At 40.2% G+C, this 19,436-nt stretch overlaps 2 protein-coding genes across 3 annotated transcripts in view; both read left to right on the forward strand.

The window, feature by feature from the left end:
* Positions 1–10,111, forward strand: part of grk5l (G protein-coupled receptor kinase 5 like) — a 30,783-nt gene extending 20,672 nt beyond the window's left edge. Inside the window, exons 4-16 of one of the 2 annotated variants that reach the window (XM_088416988.1) lie at positions 2,418–2,495; positions 2,634–2,731; positions 2,890–2,982; positions 4,150–4,213; positions 4,535–4,675; positions 4,756–4,946; positions 5,298–5,335; positions 5,840–5,929; positions 6,007–6,215; positions 6,307–6,444; positions 7,462–7,599; positions 7,795–7,926; positions 8,004–10,111. In XM_088416988.1, the coding sequence (XP_088273114.1) occupies positions 2,418–2,495; positions 2,634–2,731; positions 2,890–2,982; positions 4,150–4,213; positions 4,535–4,675; positions 4,756–4,946; positions 5,298–5,335; positions 5,840–5,929; positions 6,007–6,215; positions 6,307–6,444; positions 7,462–7,599; positions 7,795–7,926; positions 8,004–8,087 (1,494 nt within the window). In that variant the 3' untranslated portion in view covers positions 8,088–10,111. The remainder of the gene's footprint in view (positions 1–2,417; positions 2,496–2,633; positions 2,732–2,889; positions 2,983–4,149; positions 4,214–4,534; positions 4,676–4,755; positions 4,947–5,297; positions 5,336–5,839; positions 5,930–6,006; positions 6,216–6,306; positions 6,445–7,461; positions 7,600–7,794; positions 7,927–8,003) is intronic. The other variant, XM_088416997.1, reaches the window with a different exon arrangement.
* A 4,677-nt stretch (positions 10,112–14,788) lies between these two features.
* Positions 14,789–17,951, forward strand: star (steroidogenic acute regulatory protein). The gene is made up of 7 exons (XM_088426965.1): positions 14,789–14,969; positions 15,092–15,199; positions 15,312–15,442; positions 16,551–16,709; positions 16,773–16,957; positions 17,032–17,125; positions 17,234–17,951. Exons 1-7 carry the CDS (start codon positions 14,906–14,908, stop codon positions 17,351–17,353), a joined length of 861 nt encoding a protein of 286 aa, XP_088283091.1. The 5' UTR covers positions 14,789–14,905; the 3' UTR covers positions 17,354–17,951.
* Positions 17,952–19,436: the final 1,485 nt, after the last annotated feature.

Raw genomic sequence — 19,436 nt, forward strand, 5'->3', positions numbered from 1 at the left:
TTTGATGATCCTGTCTCACGAGGGAAATTGGTCAGGCGTGAAACTTGTTTATTTTCACATACTGTGTCATTTTCATTATGAAAAGCCATTAAACAGTCGGCGTCACCATTTGGAGTAGAGAGGGCTTCATACAGTTTGTGCGACAGAGGAAGGAATGTGCTCAGGGGTTCCACTAGAAAGGGCACCCGCATTTTGTGCATGCGTGCCGGATTCCCCTTCAAAAGGTTAGAGGGGCGCTGTGTCCATTTGACTGAGCTCCTACAATGTAAATGATTCCATTTTAGAGAGAAGTTGAGGTCAGGTGAGGTAATCTGGTCAAGTAATTGAAGCTTTTACGTCATGAGCATTCTCACTTGCCAATTCCTTATTAGATGAATGGAAAGTAATTTAGTTTAAAACTACAATGCATTTACATTCATTCTTTTCATTGTTTCATCATATTTTGATTTATTCCTATTATGTTGTTCATGTCAGTCACATTCAGTCAGCAGATTACTAGTGTTCTTAATATTCGGCACGTGATAGCATATACAAGCTGTATCTCCTTTCTGCCTTGTTCTGAATTGTCAGTGACCCTGCTGCTTTTTAAAGCTTAAATCCCCAGGCTTATGTGTGTATATACTGAATGTATACGTGTGTGTGTGTGTGTGTGTGCGCACGCTTGTGTGTGCACGCATGCGCTTGTGTGCGCGCGTGTTTTATGGTGGAAAGATGGTGACGCTGGTGTGACACACTGACACTCCAGGACCCCGAGGAATCCTGCCGTGTTTTCTGTGTGGTTGCCAGGCAACACTGGGCTTTGTTGGGGGGAAAAAGCTACTGATAGACAGTGTCAGGCCAGTGTACAGCCCGACTGCTTTGCTGATCTCCGCCTCACTTTTTTCTCATTGAAAGTTAAAAGCGCTCACTCTGAAATGCGTCAGAGTTCTTTTCACGTCTCTGAGGCGCCCAATATGCGCAACCTTTAACAGTCATGCCCGTCTGCGAATGGTAGCATAATGTATGTCTCGACACACAGCCACGTGCGCTCTGTTTGCGAGAGTGACAACCACAAACGCATTTTGGGCCATACTCTCTGTTTGTGCACAAGTTTTTTTTTGTTTTTTTTTAAAGCGCCTGGAACTACACAACTTTCATCTACGCGGTTTCTCCCATCCAGACTTTTGACACACCCATTTTGCACAATCTTTAACTAAATGTGGAAACACCAAGGAGGCATTATTCAGTGACATCATAGACTGTGTGGTAATACTGCATGTACTTTTCTTGAAATTTGTAAATGTCATTAAAATATGTGGATCACAATTTAAATGTGAAATGAACTTATACCGTATAAGATATTCAGTGCGTAATCAGCCTGTCTGGTTTGTCTGGGCTGCTTCATGTGCGCACCCCTCTCCCTACATTTTTTTGTTTGTTTTTTTCTATTCGAATTGTGTTTGAAATAGACCATACATAGAAGAAGAATACTGCGTTTCATCAAAAGTAAGGCTGTCTACTGTGCTGTACTTTACATAAGCATTTCCTAACCTTTTTTCCAACTTAGTTTCAAGTTGACTAGATTTTTGCACACCGGCATTGAAAACATTCTGCCATTATCAAATTGATCGTTTTTCTTAATGGAAACCCTGTATTATGGGTCCATCTTCTATTCTTTCTGAACACTCCATAGGCTGGATTTTTAATGGCAGCGGCACCATATTTGAAGCAAAATCACTCCTCTCCGGAGAACAATGGAACAAATGTGAAAGTTAATTCACACCAAGTTTAAGGAATTTCCCTGCTAAAATGCTGTTAGTTGGCAACACTACGGATTCATTCATCAATTACGTAAATTATTTTTTTCTTTTTTCTGTCAAGTCACTGTACATACGATTGACAGCTTTATTAAAGTCCTCTGGGCATTTCTGCCCAGGTAATAACAGGCATAAAGCTGTGCTCGTAAGTGTCCATCCCTCTAGGGAATCAAAACTTGAGCACAAGTGTATATGAGCCTCATTCCGCTACAACCATTACATTCAAGGCTTGCAGCGCGGCTTTGTGAATCATTTATTAAATTTGAGGAGCAATTTTTCTGTGGAGCAATTGTTTTCCACGATCCTTCCTGGGCTTGTTTGGGTTTTCCCTGAGTATTCTGTCCTTCCCCACCTTCTCAGTACATTAATATATGAAGGTTGTAACTTGTCTGTAGGTGTGAATAGTTGTTTGCCCTGAGATTAGCAGTAAACCAGCCCAGGTTTTACAAAAAAATGTCTGACGAGTGACCTGCACATTACTTGGTGGTCTTTGCGATTGGGTAGGCTCTCTCATTCAATTACTAACTTAATGCTAATAATTTCATCAACGCAAAGGTAAGGCAGGATGATAGAATGCATGCTCTAAGTGTTGTTAGCGATGTGATTCATTTGCTCGTACAGGAAGATTACGAGGTGACGCCTGATGAAAAAAGGAAAAGCAGAGGGGACCAGATCCTCAAGACCTTTCTTTCTAAACAGGTGAGATTTTTTTTTCCATTTCCTTTCAGCTGTCATTGTCTTAATTTGATGTATACAAAAAACATGAAGATTAACATGGTCCTGTTTGAGGAGCGCATGTTTTGATCAAGTTTATTGTATATACATGTGTTGATGTAGTCACCTCAGCGTGTGGACATTGCAGAGGTCTTTGCAGATCAGTGTCGAGAGAACCTCGAGCTCAGTCCATGTAAAGAGATCTTCAGCAACTGCCGCAAGTGAGTCACCTCTCCATCTTCACCGTACAGCCTTCAACCTGTCTGCTGGACTCACCTTTTTTACTTAACACCCACCGCGTTTCACATGCACAGTTTATAAAGCATAGTCTTACTGTGTTACTGTGATGACTGAGCCCCACCCTTGTTTTTGGAACCAGAGCTTTACATGACTACCTGAGCGGGGCTCCATTTGCAGACTTTGAGAACAGCATGTACTTTGACCGCTTCCTGCAGTGGAAGATGCTGGAAAGGTCAGTTCCTGAGGTTTATGCGGTGGAACCCCACTATTTGTGGGGGATATGGTGTGGGCCAGACCGAAAATAATAAAACAACAAACTTCTGTGAATTTTTGACGCTTTCCCAAGCAAAGTTTTTGCTTTGCTGTACATAAAACAACAACAAATACCGCTCCATTTTCAATTCTCACCTGGCCCTTTGAGTGTGATCGTGCACATACTATTCTATTGGGGTTTTTTTGTTGTTGTTGTTGTTTTTACTACTCACACTATTCATGTGGGTCATTAATGGTTTAGTCAACTGTCCAAGTGTTTTGGAAATTAAATGGAAGCTATCCAGGTTAGCCCCAAATCATTAATTAAACTTAAAAATTCAGTCGCCTCCATTGACCTCCAGTGTGATGGAAATATAGCATACAAAGCTAAGGATTCTAATTCAGCCAGATTTCCAATCATATACAGCACTATTTGACAGCCTTTTTTGGGTGTAGTGGAGTAATACTCAAGAGCAAAAACAGACAAAAACAACACACGCGAACAGCAACAACACAACACAAATTCTTCCTCAAAGAAAACTCGCCTTTTTCTATCTCATGGCAAAACTAAATAGTAGGTCCAATACACTCAGTAAGCTCTTACAAAAAGAGAATATGGAGTTTGATGTGGCCAAAGAATTTTCATTCTGCTTGAGTCACTTTGGGATGAATAGTACAGTCCACCAAACAAAATGGTGATGGCACCCACTTACCATGAAATACAAATTAGCCTGTTAATTAAGAAATGGCTGCACATACATAAAAAGAACATTGCTACATCAAGTGACCACCTGTAAAGTGTTGTATTTTTATCCTGGCCAAAGAAAAACATGCAACAAGCTGGATTTAGAAGACAGCAGCCGACTTGTGGACGCTCCTAATAGGAGTTGATCACTCTTGGCAGGAACATCTCTGATGCAGAGCAAGCACCGTATCCGATGCAGCTCCGAGTAAACAGCAGGCTCTCAGAGCATCCTTGATCATATCCGTTGTCTGGAAAGTAAAATTGCACGCAAGAGGCCCCGCCCTGTGCACAGGAAACAGACTCAGGATGGTATTGAGTTCTGCAGATAATATCTCTGCCCTAATCAATAATACAGTATATGAGCATGTATTAATGGGTTTTCCTGTGTCTGTGTTTTGTCAGGCAACCAATCACTAAAGACACTTTCAGACAGTACCGAGTGCTGGGGAAGGGAGGATTTGGAGAGGTAAGAGTCACCAGTTTGACATATCCTACAAAAGTAATATGATTCTACAAATGTAAAACATTAAAAATATACTACAACATTTCTGAGAGAGAATTTCTACTAGATTTGTGAAAAGTCAATGTGAAGTCAAATGTCTCTGATTCGGGATGAAAAAATGGCTCAGAGTCTCTGTAATAGTCCCACAGGTGAGATATGATTTGGATTGTATGTTCTAACCATCCCACACTCATCCAAAGAGGTTGTATCGGAAGTTGCTTTGTGCTTTTCATGGTGTCACGCTGAACTTCCCCAAAATCTGTGATGCACTTTTTTTTGTCACAGGTGTGTGCCTGTCAAGTTCGAGCGACAGGAAAGATGTATGCTTGCAAGAAGCTGGAGAAGAAGAGGATAAAGAAGAGGAAAGGAGAGTCGATGGCACTCAACGAAAAGCAGATCTTGGAGAAAGTTAACAGTAGATTTGTTGTGAGTAAACATGAAAAAAACCAGCACCTGTTGGCGTCCGATCCACTTGAAACCACTGAACATATTCCTCTGGCCTCTAGGTGAGTTTAGCTTATGCGTACGAGACCAAAGACGCTCTTTGTCTGGTGCTGACCATCATGAATGGTGGAGACCTAAAGTTTCACATCTACAACATGGGCACGCCGGGCTTTGACAAAGACAGGGTCCAGTTTTATGCTGCTCAGATATGTTGTGGTCTCCAGCATCTCCATAGGGAGTCCATTGTCTACAGGTATAAATCTAAAGATGATATTTAGAGTTGTGATCTAAGGTTTGCATAAATATGCATCTAGAAATAGGCCATAAACATTTTGTCAAACTGTAAAATGTGCTTTACTTGTGTCTCCATACACAGTATTTCATCAATTTTTGGCCACGTTTGGATAAGAACATCCAAAACATGCTCACAAATGTACATATTTAATCCATCCCGGAAAAGGAACAGTTCAAACGAATCATGAAATTTGTTGAACTTTGCGCCCATGACGAGTGTGTTTAATGTCATGATCACATCTGTAATTGATTTGATTTAGGAGAACATATTTATTTGGGGTTCTCTGTATTTTTTTTTTCTTTCTTTCAGAGATTTAAAACCGGAGAACATCCTACTTGATGACAATGGTGGGTTTTGAAGCATGATCAGTTCAGTTTTCTGATTTCAGTGTACAGTTTTGACACAAGAACGCAATGTCAAACGGATGATGTCAAGACTTCGTAATGTCATGTAGTTTCAAAGTGTGTCTGTAGTGTTGTAAAAATCTCAGGCCATTTGTTGATATATTGAATGAGCGTGAGTCATATTTTTACGTTCTTTAAACAAAATTATCTCAATAAGGCTGGAAGATTAAACCTGGCAAGATTTCTGAAAACAAGTGACCTACAAAACTCCTTCCTAAATATAATGGATTTTGTTACACTCACATCTGCACAAGTATGTTTTTGTAATTTTTAGGTGATCTAATAAAATATAAGTCATGATGCTTATTAACAGTCTCAAGCAGTGGTTGTTTTATCTATATGTCCTGTATTTAGACTGACAATCAGGCCAGGGTGCATCCAGCATTTCACTAGGTGTTTTGTTTTGTTGCACCCTTGTTAAGCTTGAACATTTTTATTGTACTGCAGGACACATCCGCATTTCTGACCTGGGCCTCGCTATTAAAGTGCCTGAAGGGGAGTTAATCAGAGGAAGGGTGGGGACGGTGGGCTACATGGGTAAGTTTCAGTCCGATTAACTTCTCGATTTACGCATCGCAAGTTTTTCATCTGATCACCTAATTGTTCATGCTTAGCTCCGGAAGTGATTAACAATGAAAAGTATGGAATGAGTCCTGATTGGTGGGGACTGGGCTGCCTCATATACGAGATGACGGCCGGTCGATCGCCCTTTCGTGCCCGCAAAGAGCGAGTGAAGCGGGAGGAGGTGGAGAGGAGGGTGCAAGAGGAAGAGGAAGAGTACAATGACAAGTTTACAGAGGACAGCAAGGAAATCTGTCGAAGGGTGAGGACTTGACGGAAAAAGCTTCACATGCAGACCGGTAGACAGTGAATCATGTAGTCATAGAGTACATTTTTCCTTCAAACTATCCTAGCTGCTCACCAAAGACCCAAGGCAGAGGATGGGATGCCAGGGGGACAAAGCTGCAGAGGTCAAGGTCCACTCCTTCTTCAAAAACATCAACTTCAAGAGGCTAGAGGCGGGAATAGTGGATCCCCCGTTTGTGCCTGATGTGAGTAGTTTGATGCATCGTTCCCCCGAGACAAAAGTTCATCATTTGCAGCCTTGTGTTTAAAAAATAAAATTAAATAAAAGGTGTTATTATTTATTAGGGATCCGATGAGCTCTTGCTATCTTAGACCGTCACAAGATTTCTGGGTTTGGGGGAATGAAGTACACAGGAGAACGCACTGCTTTTTAATGCTTGCCGCTGCTTGTTACTGCTCTGCATGACAGTAAAACATGCTCGCAAACATGGAGAGACTTCAAAATAAATGTGACCTTACCAAATAGTGTATGGATGCAAATGTTTTGGGTTTTTTTTTTACTTGAATAGTTTTATTTTGTAGTGGTTCCCTAAAGCAATTCGCAACAAATTCAATCAACTGACGTTTTATTGTATGTGGCCTGTTGCTAGGAATTAGCGCAGCTTGAATCAGCCACAAGTAAGCAGCGTTCGTGTGCTCTCTATTGGCTGGCGAGAGCAGTCGGGTTACTTTTCAAAGGTAGTTTAATAGATGTAAACAGAAAGCTTTGATGCTGACAGCCTGTCACAGTTGCACTTTCGACTGATCACGTTTTAACAAACCAGGCCCACTCAAATGTGTGTTCTGCGGTTCTGACGTCATTTAACCTCAAACTCAATTTATAAGGAAAAACTTGTGGAAAAATGAAAAAAGTGATTATCAAAAGTATATAAAAAAACGTTCATTCATAATAAGTTGGAAACATTATTTGGTCTTTTGTGTTTGTTTATATTTGTTTTCCACCAAGCAAAAAAAAAACTATTTAATTGAATTAATACCAAAAATATTCGATCTAATATCTATAGTAACTATTTATTTAACGGTATGTTTGTAGCCCATCGGACATGAAAGAGGGTCATTGAGCGGTACGTAAAGTTGTCGCTAATACTGTACATACGTGGTGTATGTGAATGAAGCATTCCCTAATTTTCAAGGTTCTTTTTTATGGTCAAGAAAAACTTGCATTTCATCTCATCCTTTTTACAGTTTTTGATGTTTTGCAGCCTCGGGCAGTCTACTGTAAGGACGTGTTGGACATTGAACAGTTCTCCACAGTCAAGGGTGTAAATTTGGACCAAACTGACAATGACTTCTACTCCAAATTTGCTACTGGCAGTGTTTCCATCCCATGGCAGAATGAGGTGAGAGTGTGTCCCTTGATGAACCCATTTCTCAAAAAAAAAAAAAGAAAGAAAAATGTTGCGCAGTACCGTAGCTTCAGAAGTCGCTCAGTAAAGTTTCTTTATTTTTATTTTTTGCTGTGACGTACACATGAAGTGATTATCAACGATGGATCCAATTTTTGTAATAGGCCAAAGGTTTCCTCTCTTCTCCAGATGATAGAAACGGAGTGTTTCCGAGATCTGAATGTGTTTGGCCCTCAAGGGACGAGACCCCCAGACCTTGACTGGAATCAACCTCCAGAGCCTCCCAGACGGAGCCTGCTGGACAGGATCTTCAGGAGGCACGTACGTAGAAATAGTTGGGCTTGCATTTCGTGATCCAAACCGCAATTCTAACGTCAATCTTTTCTTGGCCGCTTTAGCACCCAGAGGTGTCTATCTCTCACAGCCGCGTGCAGTCTTCCAGCGTAAACTCCGTGGACTCTATGTCCAACTCTGCCCCCTAGTGGTGCACCTGCAGCATGGGAGCCATAAAGGAAAGAAGCTCTGAGGATTTATACCCCGCTGCTAAATAGTTCACAGTCGGGTCCTGAGACTGTCAAAAGTCTCATTGGTCAGCCTATAGGGAAAGGGGAGGGGAAGGTTGGGCGTACCCGGGCCATATTGTTATAGAGATGGTCAAAGATGCTTTGAGATATTAGGACAAATCCTCTTACCCTCAGGATTGTTGGACAAAGAACAGAGCCACATGTGTTGATGAAAGAGTTAAAAGGATAGAAACTAAGCTAATATTTTTTCAGGGGATCAAGGAATAGAAAATAGGGCCTGGTGATGTTTCTTTTTCCAAAAACATAGTCTTTTACTTCCTGGCCTGTACCTAATAGTTATCCATCTATATATAGTGACACCATCTGTGTAACACTGACAATACTTTCTCTGCATTTTCCACCTGTCTTACCTCACATTACTCCTTAACATTCAGAACAGGCCGCCACGTCGACAACCTCAGCTCATAAGTATCGCCTCGTCTACATACAGACCAAAGATTACAGATCAGTCGTGCGATATTGATTTAGTGGTCTGAAGATATCATTTTAAATCACGTGAGATCAGTATCTGGGCTGTTTTCTCATTGTAATGGACACATTCTCTATATCGTCACATTCCTAAAATAATGGCCGAAGTCTTTTTTTTCTTTTTATTTTCCCAGAAATACAAAAAAATGACCCAAACACCGAATATCCATCAGTAATAATGTCAATGCCAATCGATTTTAGCATCCTGAGGTGATGTTTAAGGAAAAAAAGTATGTGTGCATATATATAAATCTAGTGTCAAAAAGATGACAGAGGCCATTATTTTAGCAAGGTAACGATATGGAAGCCTCCAGGCATATCATAGCTTGCATACCGACACATCTGCCAGATGGATACAAATAGCACAGCATTGTGAGAATCGTGATGTGTTGTCATTGCATGGACAAGTGTACGTATGGACAGCTGTATCCCTTTGCTTCTGCATACCTCATTCCACAGATGTTATTGTAAAGCATATACAGCACAGGTATCTCCCTCAGTTTACAGTGTCAATTTGTAGTTGGCATAATGTGACATTTATAAAAATAATGCTGTACAGGATCAGAAATATTTTGTTTTGTTGAGATTTTTTTCTGCACAGTCCCGGTGAAGTGGAAAGGAGCACATGCACTCAGCCTGACTAAGAAGTTGCACAATGTAAGATAATCTTGCTATTTCTTTGCCACCAAAATAAAAATGGTTTACCTCTTAAGGCACATGATTGCATTGGTAATTCCATGCAATGTGGCTTTTCTCCAGCTTAAGTCACAGCATCTGAAATTTTAAGTGTTCTTTCTCCCTTTATGCCTTTTCCATTTCAGTAATATTGCTGCCTCAATTGTATATGTACTGGCTTTTGTATTTTTTGCCTTGGCATGATTCCAAATGCCTCATCTTGTCTAAAGGCGCCTCATCTTATTTTATTTCTGATGAGGATGTCAACCAAGAATGGATGATCTTATCTGCATTTTTTTTATCTGGTCCAATTCATTTATGTCTGGAAGAGGAAGATGCCGGAAGAAACCGAGATATAACTTGAAGATAAAGTGGCCTTCCTGCAGCAGCACAGCCAATTAAAACGGACGAGCGTCACCTCGTCTTCCTGTTTTTAAGAGCATGTTATTTTGCTTCTTTTTTTTCAGAGCGTTTAATTAATCCACCCATCCTGCAAGTCTGATCCCCAACTCCCTATTTCTCTCTACATGTTGTTAAAACGAAAAGAAAAAAAATCTGAATCAGACTGAAGTGCCTCCTTGTTTGCATGATCTCCCTGATGATGCAGACGTACGCACTTGTGTTTTCTGACTGTCGTACTCATGTTTGTGTCATTGGGAACTCATCAAGACAAATCTACAAGAGGAGAAGAAATTTCTGTGGGAGGCGTGCTGAGTGCATGTGAAAACCAAACCCACTGTGTCAAGTCCCAATAAACTTTTGTGCTTTTGAGTACGCCACGATGCGCTTGTCTTTTCATTCAGTGCTCTTTCCTATCAGTCCATACAGTATGGGATTGTATTGTCTGGCCCCTAAGCTGATTTTGTGAAGCATAAATAAATAAATAGGCCTGAATCCATTAGTCCGCTGTCCATAATCAGTCGACAAAAACGATTACTTTTACAAGCAATGCTCAGATGTGCACTGCAATTTACAAGCGGAAGTGACCAGTTGCATCACTTGTACAAAACAGCTTGTCCATCATTTCAGTGACGAAACTTTATTAGCATTAGTATTTAGCTTCATCGTGCTACTGTGCAGCGCGGATAAAATCGTTCAATCACACCGAGGAGATTCACAATGAGCGGGGGTCGCTGTTTGGGCCATTAGAAGACATTCAGCTTTGTTCCTTGTTGTATAATAGACAATCTATTAGTGAGACACTATACCTTTTTATTTCATTCTCTTTACACTTCACTGCACTCCTTGAAATGAAGTTGTACAAGCACATATTTAGATTGGGGCATTGTCCTCCCACTAGATATCTGTGCATCATTGTGTTGTATGTATGTATGCATGTATTTATTCTCAGGTCATCTTATGTGGTCTATACAAAATATGTCATTTTTGAGCAATGGAAAAAGATCAGAGAAATTTGCCATTTCGCGCAATTTCAGCAAAAATGCTATATTGGGGTGTATAGGTGACCAAAAAGGCTTTTATTTTACCCTATTTATCTTTACTTTTTTTAATAAATTTATTTTTCAACGATATATTTACAGTTAAACTAAAGCAAGAACTGTAACTGCAACTGGAAACCCCAAAACCCCCACATTAAGGCAAGTTGATTTAGGTTGAACGGAATAGTTATTGAGCAGATAAAAAGGAGCAGTGTGTTTCTGTTCTTCCCATGACAAAATTCACATTCCAAGGTTTAAAAATGTGTCGAAATTTAGGAAATACAGTATGATGAACATTCGTGAGTAATATTCAGGATATCTCTTATGACCATTGCAACTGCACCTCAGCTAGCTTGCGTTAGAAATCCATCAATTTTGTTAACTCTTCAATTATGAAACAGAACAACAACTGCAGATTGTGCTGAAGGCCTGGCGGTCTTTAACAATGTCTAACTCAATGGTTCCTGTCACTAATACAGTGGACACAAACACAAGCAATGGATGAAATTCAACTGCCCCGTACTCATGGAAAGCAGTCTTATTGCATTTTGCAAAATCTTATGACGCACAAAAGCCACGCGGCCGCGAATGTAACCGCAACATTTCACTCCGCAGCTAACAAATGGAGTTTGACTGTCACGGATCTGGTAATTGTGTAAGCAACTGGCTTTTCCCTATCACGAGTCCCAAGCTGTGATAAATATTTCTGTGCGGCTTTCACTGTTCATTGATTTAATGAGTCAACAATGACAATCCTCGCTCTCTCACGCACAGCTGTGAATTAAATGCGTTAACATGGAACAAATATTCATACACGAAAATACTGTCTCTATGGTACTAAATAATATGTTACGACTGTGAATGATAATGCTTCCGATATGCTAAAAGATGGAACAAACTGACAATGTAAAAAAAAAAAAAAAAAAGACTTCTCCCTGTAGACTGAATTAGGATGATTATTCTTTCCACATCGATGAATTAAGGCAAAAACATCATTTTTAATTGAATCGTTTTGAATCGAAAATAGATTCTGAGTCGAATCAGAAACCCCATAATCGAATTGAATCGTGTGTGTGTGCGTGCGTGCGTGTGTGTGTGCGCGTGCGCGTGTGTGTGACAGTGTACTTTTAACTATCCGTGGACGGCATCTTGTCAAAAAAGAGAAATAAGTAAGATCTGGAGAAATGTGGTTACCTTTCATTGAAAAGTGGGCAGAACATGTACATGGAGAAACAACAATCGAAAAAGTCAACCTGTGATGACAACAAATGACACAGCAAAGCGTCAAGCCTTATGTAACAGGAGGAAGGATAAACTCTTGATTTGTAGCCAAGTCAGTTCGTTTCAGTGATTTTCAAATCTTGAGCAGTGGCCACAAATTTGAGGCATGCACCATCTTCAGGCGAAATGAGGTATTACCTCTAAAAGTCAAGCGGTATCACTGGAGTTTATGGGTTACGGATAGATTGATTGTTTTACGAAAGCGAAAAAAAGACAAAACGATGCAAATTGCATGCAAATCGATGTTTATTTGTTTACCTAGCCCTATTATACAACCAGCGGGGGCTCCTAATAGCCAGTTCAGCTCTGGGTGCAGGAGAGCTGCGCCACAAAATGCGGCTTGCTCTCTTTGATACTGTATTGAGGAGGCGGTACTGCACATGGACAACTTTTATTGAGACTATGTGAATAAAACAAACATGTCTGTGTCCCAGGGAAGAAACTCACCACAAATAAGACAATACAGATTAACAACAATACAGATTAACTCAACAATTTTACTAATTGGAAAAGGTATGTACTATTATTCATTCCGTTGAGTTAAAAAGTTGTTGGACGTTACACAAATTTTCTAAAGTTTTTTTTATTTCATCATTTCTTTTTGTCTTTTTTTTTTCATTTCCATGTCCCATTATTGAAGGTAATAAGGTGAATGACAGGGGATTACACTACAACGTTTGCTCATTTTAATCGTTTTTAACGATTTTATAAAGTGTGAAACATTGTGTTCCAAACATTTTACTTTTGGTACTCCAAATAGCAAGGCAATCATTGGTGAGCTCAATGGTACGTCACAGACCGGGTTCACACACTCCCTTAATGAATTGAGTATTATGGGCTGGATTTGGTCCTTTTGCACCCATCCCGCAGAAGGCCACAGAGACTGATGGGTAATCTCTATAATCCAATTGGAGGAACGCCAAGTTACAGGTCATGGGGATTCCAGAATTTTGACGCGATTTAGCAATAGATTCCGCTTTTCTTTCGCACATCCTCGTACGCTAATCGGATGACTCGACTTTTGACAGCTTTCCATGCAATGTTTACACCGAATGTTAGCTTACAAGCGGACCATTGAGCCAATATTACCGTTAGATAGTTTTGCTTTCGCTTGGAGGCCTGAACAAGGCTGTCAAAACATGTGAGATGCTTGACAAAACACAGAGTGCCTTTGGTCATCTTTTTTTCCAGAGAATGATTCAGTCTCAGTGATGTGGAGGCAGATTCATGAAGATGGTGTTGGTAACGCAAAATGACAAGAAATGGCAACAAAAAAATTTGAACGTGTCCTGGTTACATGACTTTCATTTTCTATAATGATCAGCTGGAGAAAATATTTAGATTTAATCTTTTATTTTGAAGTGTCTCAAGCAAATAAAAGACTGCTTTGTTTGGAAGGAAAAATATATGTTTAGGCGTGAAACATACATTTAAAATGGATTAGTGTGAATAAGATTTAATATTTAAGCCTGTGCTTGCATTAAATAAAAAGGTGGGTTCAAGTACAATGTTTCTCATTGTACAATTGCTAGAGAATTGGGGAGTTCATCATCCACAGACCAGTTCAGTAATGGTAAAACCACAGATAATCGGTACCTGAGTAAAAGTAAAAACACTTGCAAAAAAATTACTATTGGTAAAAAAAAAAAAAAAAAAAAAGTTGAAGCGTACAGGCTCTGAAATGTACTTCGCAAGTTAAGGATGAAAAGTATTTTTTACAGGAAGTATCCTCCATTTGTCATACTACTTCAAGGCTATTCATTGTTTAAAAAAAATCTCGGGATAGGTTTTAACTGATGTGATGATTTATGCAGGTAGATCCTTTGAATCAAGTTTTTATTAAACAATTGCTGTCTTCCGTGAACAGACAAACACACGTGCACGCACATACACACAAACTATTTTTGTTGTATGGGTGCCATTACATTCAACAAAAGCTGTGTTTTAACACCCTAATGTTCATGTCCATATTTTGGTTTGGCTTTGAATTTTTTCCTTCCCATTTTCCAAGCGAACTTGGTGGTCAACACAAGCCAATGATATTCCTTCTATTTCATTTTCGGAAAAGTGCGAGCACACGCACTGCACATACCTGTCACATTGCAACAGGCCTTTTAGCACACTGTGTCCGTTTTTCACTCACTGTTTCATTACTTTTGGAGGAGTGTCAAGCTTGAGGTTTCTGCAAACTGTTGTACTATATCGGGTAGAATAATTGGCCAGTGTCATTAGGAACGAATGAGTGTGGCCTAAATTTGCAATGGTTTATCACTTTAGGTGTCCCAAGACTTTTGCCCATCTTTCAAGGCAATCGAGTGTTAGATAACTCAAAGATTCCAGACCACCCAAACAGAACCTCAGGGTTAATGGGCCGCCATCAATTACAAATGTCATGCACTTTAGGCCCATGGCAACAATATCAGTTTTAATGAAGGTTAGCCAGAATGGGGCCAAACCAAACAGGAACTTTTTCTCCAAAGGTTTCAGGCTATGGGATGGATATTCAAGTGACTCTCATTTTGACCTCCCAGAGCAATACAGTGGGTTTTGAGCACTGTACGTTAACTGACGACTTGTGAACGTTAGAGAAATGCTCGTCTTGTTCACGAAGCGACCTTGGCGACATGGACCTCGGAAGAGGGAGGTGGTGTGTGTGTATGTGCGTGCGTGCGTGTGTTTTATCTACACAAAGATAGCACAGTGGCCTTGCGGGCATATCGTATATATACGCTGGCCCAGACACACATCCTAAGTCAGAATTCACACTCAACGCGGCAGCATTCACAGCCAAGCTTTTTCTGAATACAGAGGTAGTTTTTGTTCTCTTGAAGTGAAATATTCCTGAAAAACAAAATGCTGCCTGCAACTTTCAAGCTGTGCGCTGGCATCTCCTATCGACATATGAGGAACATGAGAGGTGAGTGGAAAATTGAAGATGAAGGTTGAGTGTTTGGCCAAGCTCAAGTCATGCCAAAAATTGCATGTGATATATTTACTGTACCTTGTTCGAAAAACGTTTTTTTTATCTCCATTGCCGAGGTTTAAGAAAGAATGCCATCATGGCCATACACCACGAGCTGGACCGACTTGCGGGTCCAGGCCCCAGTAATTGGATCAACCAAGTCCGGAGAAGAAGTTCCCTTCTCAGTGAGTTATTCTCTCTTTGAACCCAAATAGACACGCCGACAAGTTTCCGAGATGAAAACTTGAAAAATGTTATCCTGTCCTTCAACTGCTTTGCCCACCCGTTTGTCGTAAGGTTCTCCGATTCAGGAGGAGAACGGATACAGTGAGGAGGAAATGTCCTATGTGAAACAAGGAGAAGAAGCGCTGCAGAAAGCCATTGGCATCCTCAGTGAGCAGGAAGGCTGGACTGTTGAAACTGTCGCTGTGAGTATCAAGCTGGGAACCACCTTCCTGTACCTCATAATGATTCTCTAAATTATTATGTGGCAGCTGGTGTGAATATAAATCTTTAAGTCTCAATGACTATTCAGAAGACTTGCATATCCCCCCAAAAACGGGCTTTTATTGAGTCGAAATATTCAATCATTCTGATTTTGATTCTAATAGTGATATTCTAAAAAATAGCTGTCAGCACAGTACAACTATTTCATCATTACATGGTAAAACAAAAATACAAAGTGCTAGTCTAGTGGTTTATGTAGCTGACTTTTGTAGAGCAGGCATGAGATGAATGCCTGCTTTGCCCATATTGCCCTCATTCACAAGGACATGATTGACTACCTGGCCTCTGCTGTGAACCTGAAGAGAATAAAGCTGGGCAACTTTATTTGCATTATAGAACACATTTATCGCCAAAGGCAACTCAAATGTGCTTTACACAAGTAAAGACTCAGCACCCAGAAGCATTACATGAAATATTCAGGAGTAGAAGGGAAAAATAGTTGACAAACATTTAAACTTAGAGCAGTACGCATAAGCCATACAATCCAAACACATTTTTTATGTTTTTCAGAAGACCAGCATCCAGTCCTTGGTATATATTTATATATGATTTTCCTTTGTTTTCAGGTTGTTGGCTAAAGGAGGGTCAAAAATACCGGCTACCAAATGAATTAAGTACTAAAGTCAATCATTACTTAAGGGCGAAAGTAACCCTATGCATTCAATTATTTTAGTTATTACGGTAATTGATTATTTCAGGTAAATAACTAAATTAACCCAAAGTAATCAATGACTTTAGTCATTCCATCTCAAACATCTCAATTGAATACTATAGTACTCAAGTACCTAAATAATCCATTACTTTAGTACTCAATGCATTTTGTAACAGCCTTTTTTTTCATCCTTGTTTCGCCAAAACCTTGAAATAAGTAAGTAGTAAGTCAGTACCGGTGCGTAAGTAAGTATGTAAATAAATAGATACAAGCGCCTCGTATTGAATGTCTGGACCCTTAAAAAAATGTATGGACAGATGTATGTCTTTGGGATTGGATGAGTTATCGAGCGATGTGACGTTTGTGATGCCCCTCAGGCAAACGGAGACAAAGTCTTGAGTAAAGTGTTACCCGGCATCGGAAAGGTGTTCAAGCTGGAGGTTCTGTTAGAGCAACATCCCGACAGCCTTTACGGAGAGCTGGTGGGAAACCTGGAGCAGATGGGCGAGTGGAACCCAAATGTGAAGCAGGTCAAGGTGAGGCGGCATCTTGCAGAAATTCCTAACCCAGAGGGTGAACTAAAATTTCACATCCTACAGATCCTTCAAAAAATCGGCAAGGACACAATGGTGACTCACGAAGTCTCAGGAGACACACCTGGCAACGTAGTGGGGCCCCGGGACTTTGTCAGTGTCCGTTGTGCAAAGCGCCGCGGCTCCACCTGCTTCCTGGCTGGGACCTCCACTCAGCACCCAATGATGCCCGAGCAGAGGGGTGTGGTCCGGTAAGGGGCCGCTCTGACGAATGAAAGAGCCGCAAGACTACGCAACGCTAAAAAGTGACGATTATGTTTGACAGGGCGGAGAATGGGCCCACCTGTATCGTTATGAAGCCCAGCAGCGAAGACCCGAATAAGACCAAGTTCACCTGGTTGCTAAATATAGATTTAAAGGTACTCTAGCGTCTTCGATGCTTTTTTTCTTCTTCCATGGCAATGGATTGACTCTCCTGTGAGAGTTTTCTAAAACTAACGATTGGTTGTTGGCTTGGTCGTTTGCAGGGTTGGATCCCAAAGACGATCATCAACAAAGTGCTCTCCCAGACACAGGTGGACTTTGCCAACCACCTCAGACAAAGGATGGCCAGTCAGGTTGCCGTGGAGATGACTCAAGCCTGCTGACACCACATCCCTCCTACTCACTTGTGGCGGAGAAGAGACACACATCTCAAACATGCTAAAATCAAAATAATTAGGAAAATTAGTTGAACATATTTGCTTGACTAAATCTGGGTAAATCTCAACACCTGTTGTTTTCACTTAGCCAAAGTGTTTCGAATAGGCCCCAATCATCTTGCCGATTAACATGTTGATTCACATTGAACCACTATTCCTGGAGCCTGTCTGAACAGTAAAATGACTCAAATTGCTTCAGAGGGATCACACCCAGGGCAGGGGTAGCCAAGTTTGGTCCTGTAGAGCCACAATCCAGCCCCACGCCTCATTCGAAAACATGGAAAACAAGTTGGATAGTGGCTCTTGAGGACCGGGCTTGGCCACCCCTGACCTAAGGTATCATCCATCATTCTGCTGTGAAGTTGCACATTTTTATTGCTATGCTTTATTTATTAATTTTGTGCAGTTGCAATAGCTGCTATGTGAATAAACAATTTGCCATTGATATTTATAATTGTATCCCAAAAGGCAACTCGGAGAAACCTATTTTTTTCCCTGATGCATGAAAACTCAAATAAATGAAAAGTCCATAATTTTGCCAGCATCTACAGTTGTGTTATTATAATGGACAGCATTCTGGAGAACAATTGCAATTTGACAAGAATTCTTTAACTTCATGTGGGAGCAAACAGATACAAACACAAATATAACGGCCGACCATCTTCCAGATTCCGGACACCTCGGCACACTGACAACCTGCCAGGATCACAAACTATATCTGCCTTATGGTGGCACACATGCAAGCGGAACATTTACTCACAAGTAACAATGGGTTTCATTGCTGAAAGCAAATCAGTCAGTTGCCTCTTGCGCAACCTTGCACCTTCAGTTTATCCAAAATGCCTTCAAAGAGAAACTTATCTTCATAACTGAGGGTTCTTAGAGTGAATATGAGTGTGTATTATTTTATGTCTACATGCACCCTGTGATTGGCTGGCAAGCAATCCAGGGTCTATTCCTGCTTTCAATCAGAGACTCAAATAAGGAAAGCAGTATTGAAAATGCTTGGTTAGCGAAAGTCATTCATTTTGGGGCTATTGTTAAACACTTTGTAATAAACTCAAACTTCAAAAACAAACTAATAAACCAAAGAACACATATACAATCAAAACTATACCATTTTAGTGTCAATAAACTGCAGACGCTTGATTTTCTACCATCATTTTCTCACATTTATAAAATCAGAATCTTTTATTAATGTATGTAACATAAAAAAAAGATTTAGAAGCAGCTTGTGCGACATTGAAACTCATAAATCTGGCTCATTTTCATCCGATTTTTTTTTTTTCAGTCATACTGAAGTTTAGAAAACAAAAATTGCAAATTGCACACCTCCTTAGAACAATTTCCCCCAAACTGGTTGCTGCCAATTATTTAGTCAAATATAGCATTACAAAATAAAATGCTTCGTTAGTAAGCAAGTGTGGAGACAAAACCCATTTTGACAAAATTATTACATAAAATTAAAAATAAAATATATAAATGATAAACCGGTTGAATTGATTGCTTTATTGACGAGTCATGCATACTTTCATAATTTCATAGAAAATAACATGAAACTAACACAAATAAATATATTATTAATAACCCATATAATTTCACCCCCCCCCCCCCCCCGCCCCCCCGGGGTTCGGCGAACCCCACTTTGATTTGTTACATTGAAAAAATAAAATTTCTGCTTTTCTATAAACTATTGTAGGCTATATGAAATGTCTGTACTTTTCTTAATTGGATAGAGTACATATGTGATATGAATACTATCCGGATATATGTCGTTTAGCGACCCTGCAGGCACTAAGACGCAGATGCGGTTTATGTTTGCATTATTTTAGCAAAAGAATTGTCAAAACGATGCAAACATCAAAGTTATATCTGTTATGGACGTTTTCATATATCCACTTCACTCCTTCGGGGGCGTGAAACCATCATGCAACTATGATGTCTGTAGAAAGAGTGTGCGCGAAGAAACACGCCAACCTCTGAGCCAGAGAACAATGACGTAATGGATCTAGATCGCGGCAGGAAACGA

The sequence above is a fragment of the Hippichthys cyanospilos genome, chromosome 1 (genome assembly GCF_059441005.1).
Source record: "Hippichthys cyanospilos isolate Australia breed blue-spotted pipefish chromosome 1, RoL_Hcya_1.0, whole genome shotgun sequence".
Lineage (NCBI taxonomy): Eukaryota > Metazoa > Chordata > Actinopteri > Syngnathiformes > Syngnathidae > Hippichthys > Hippichthys cyanospilos.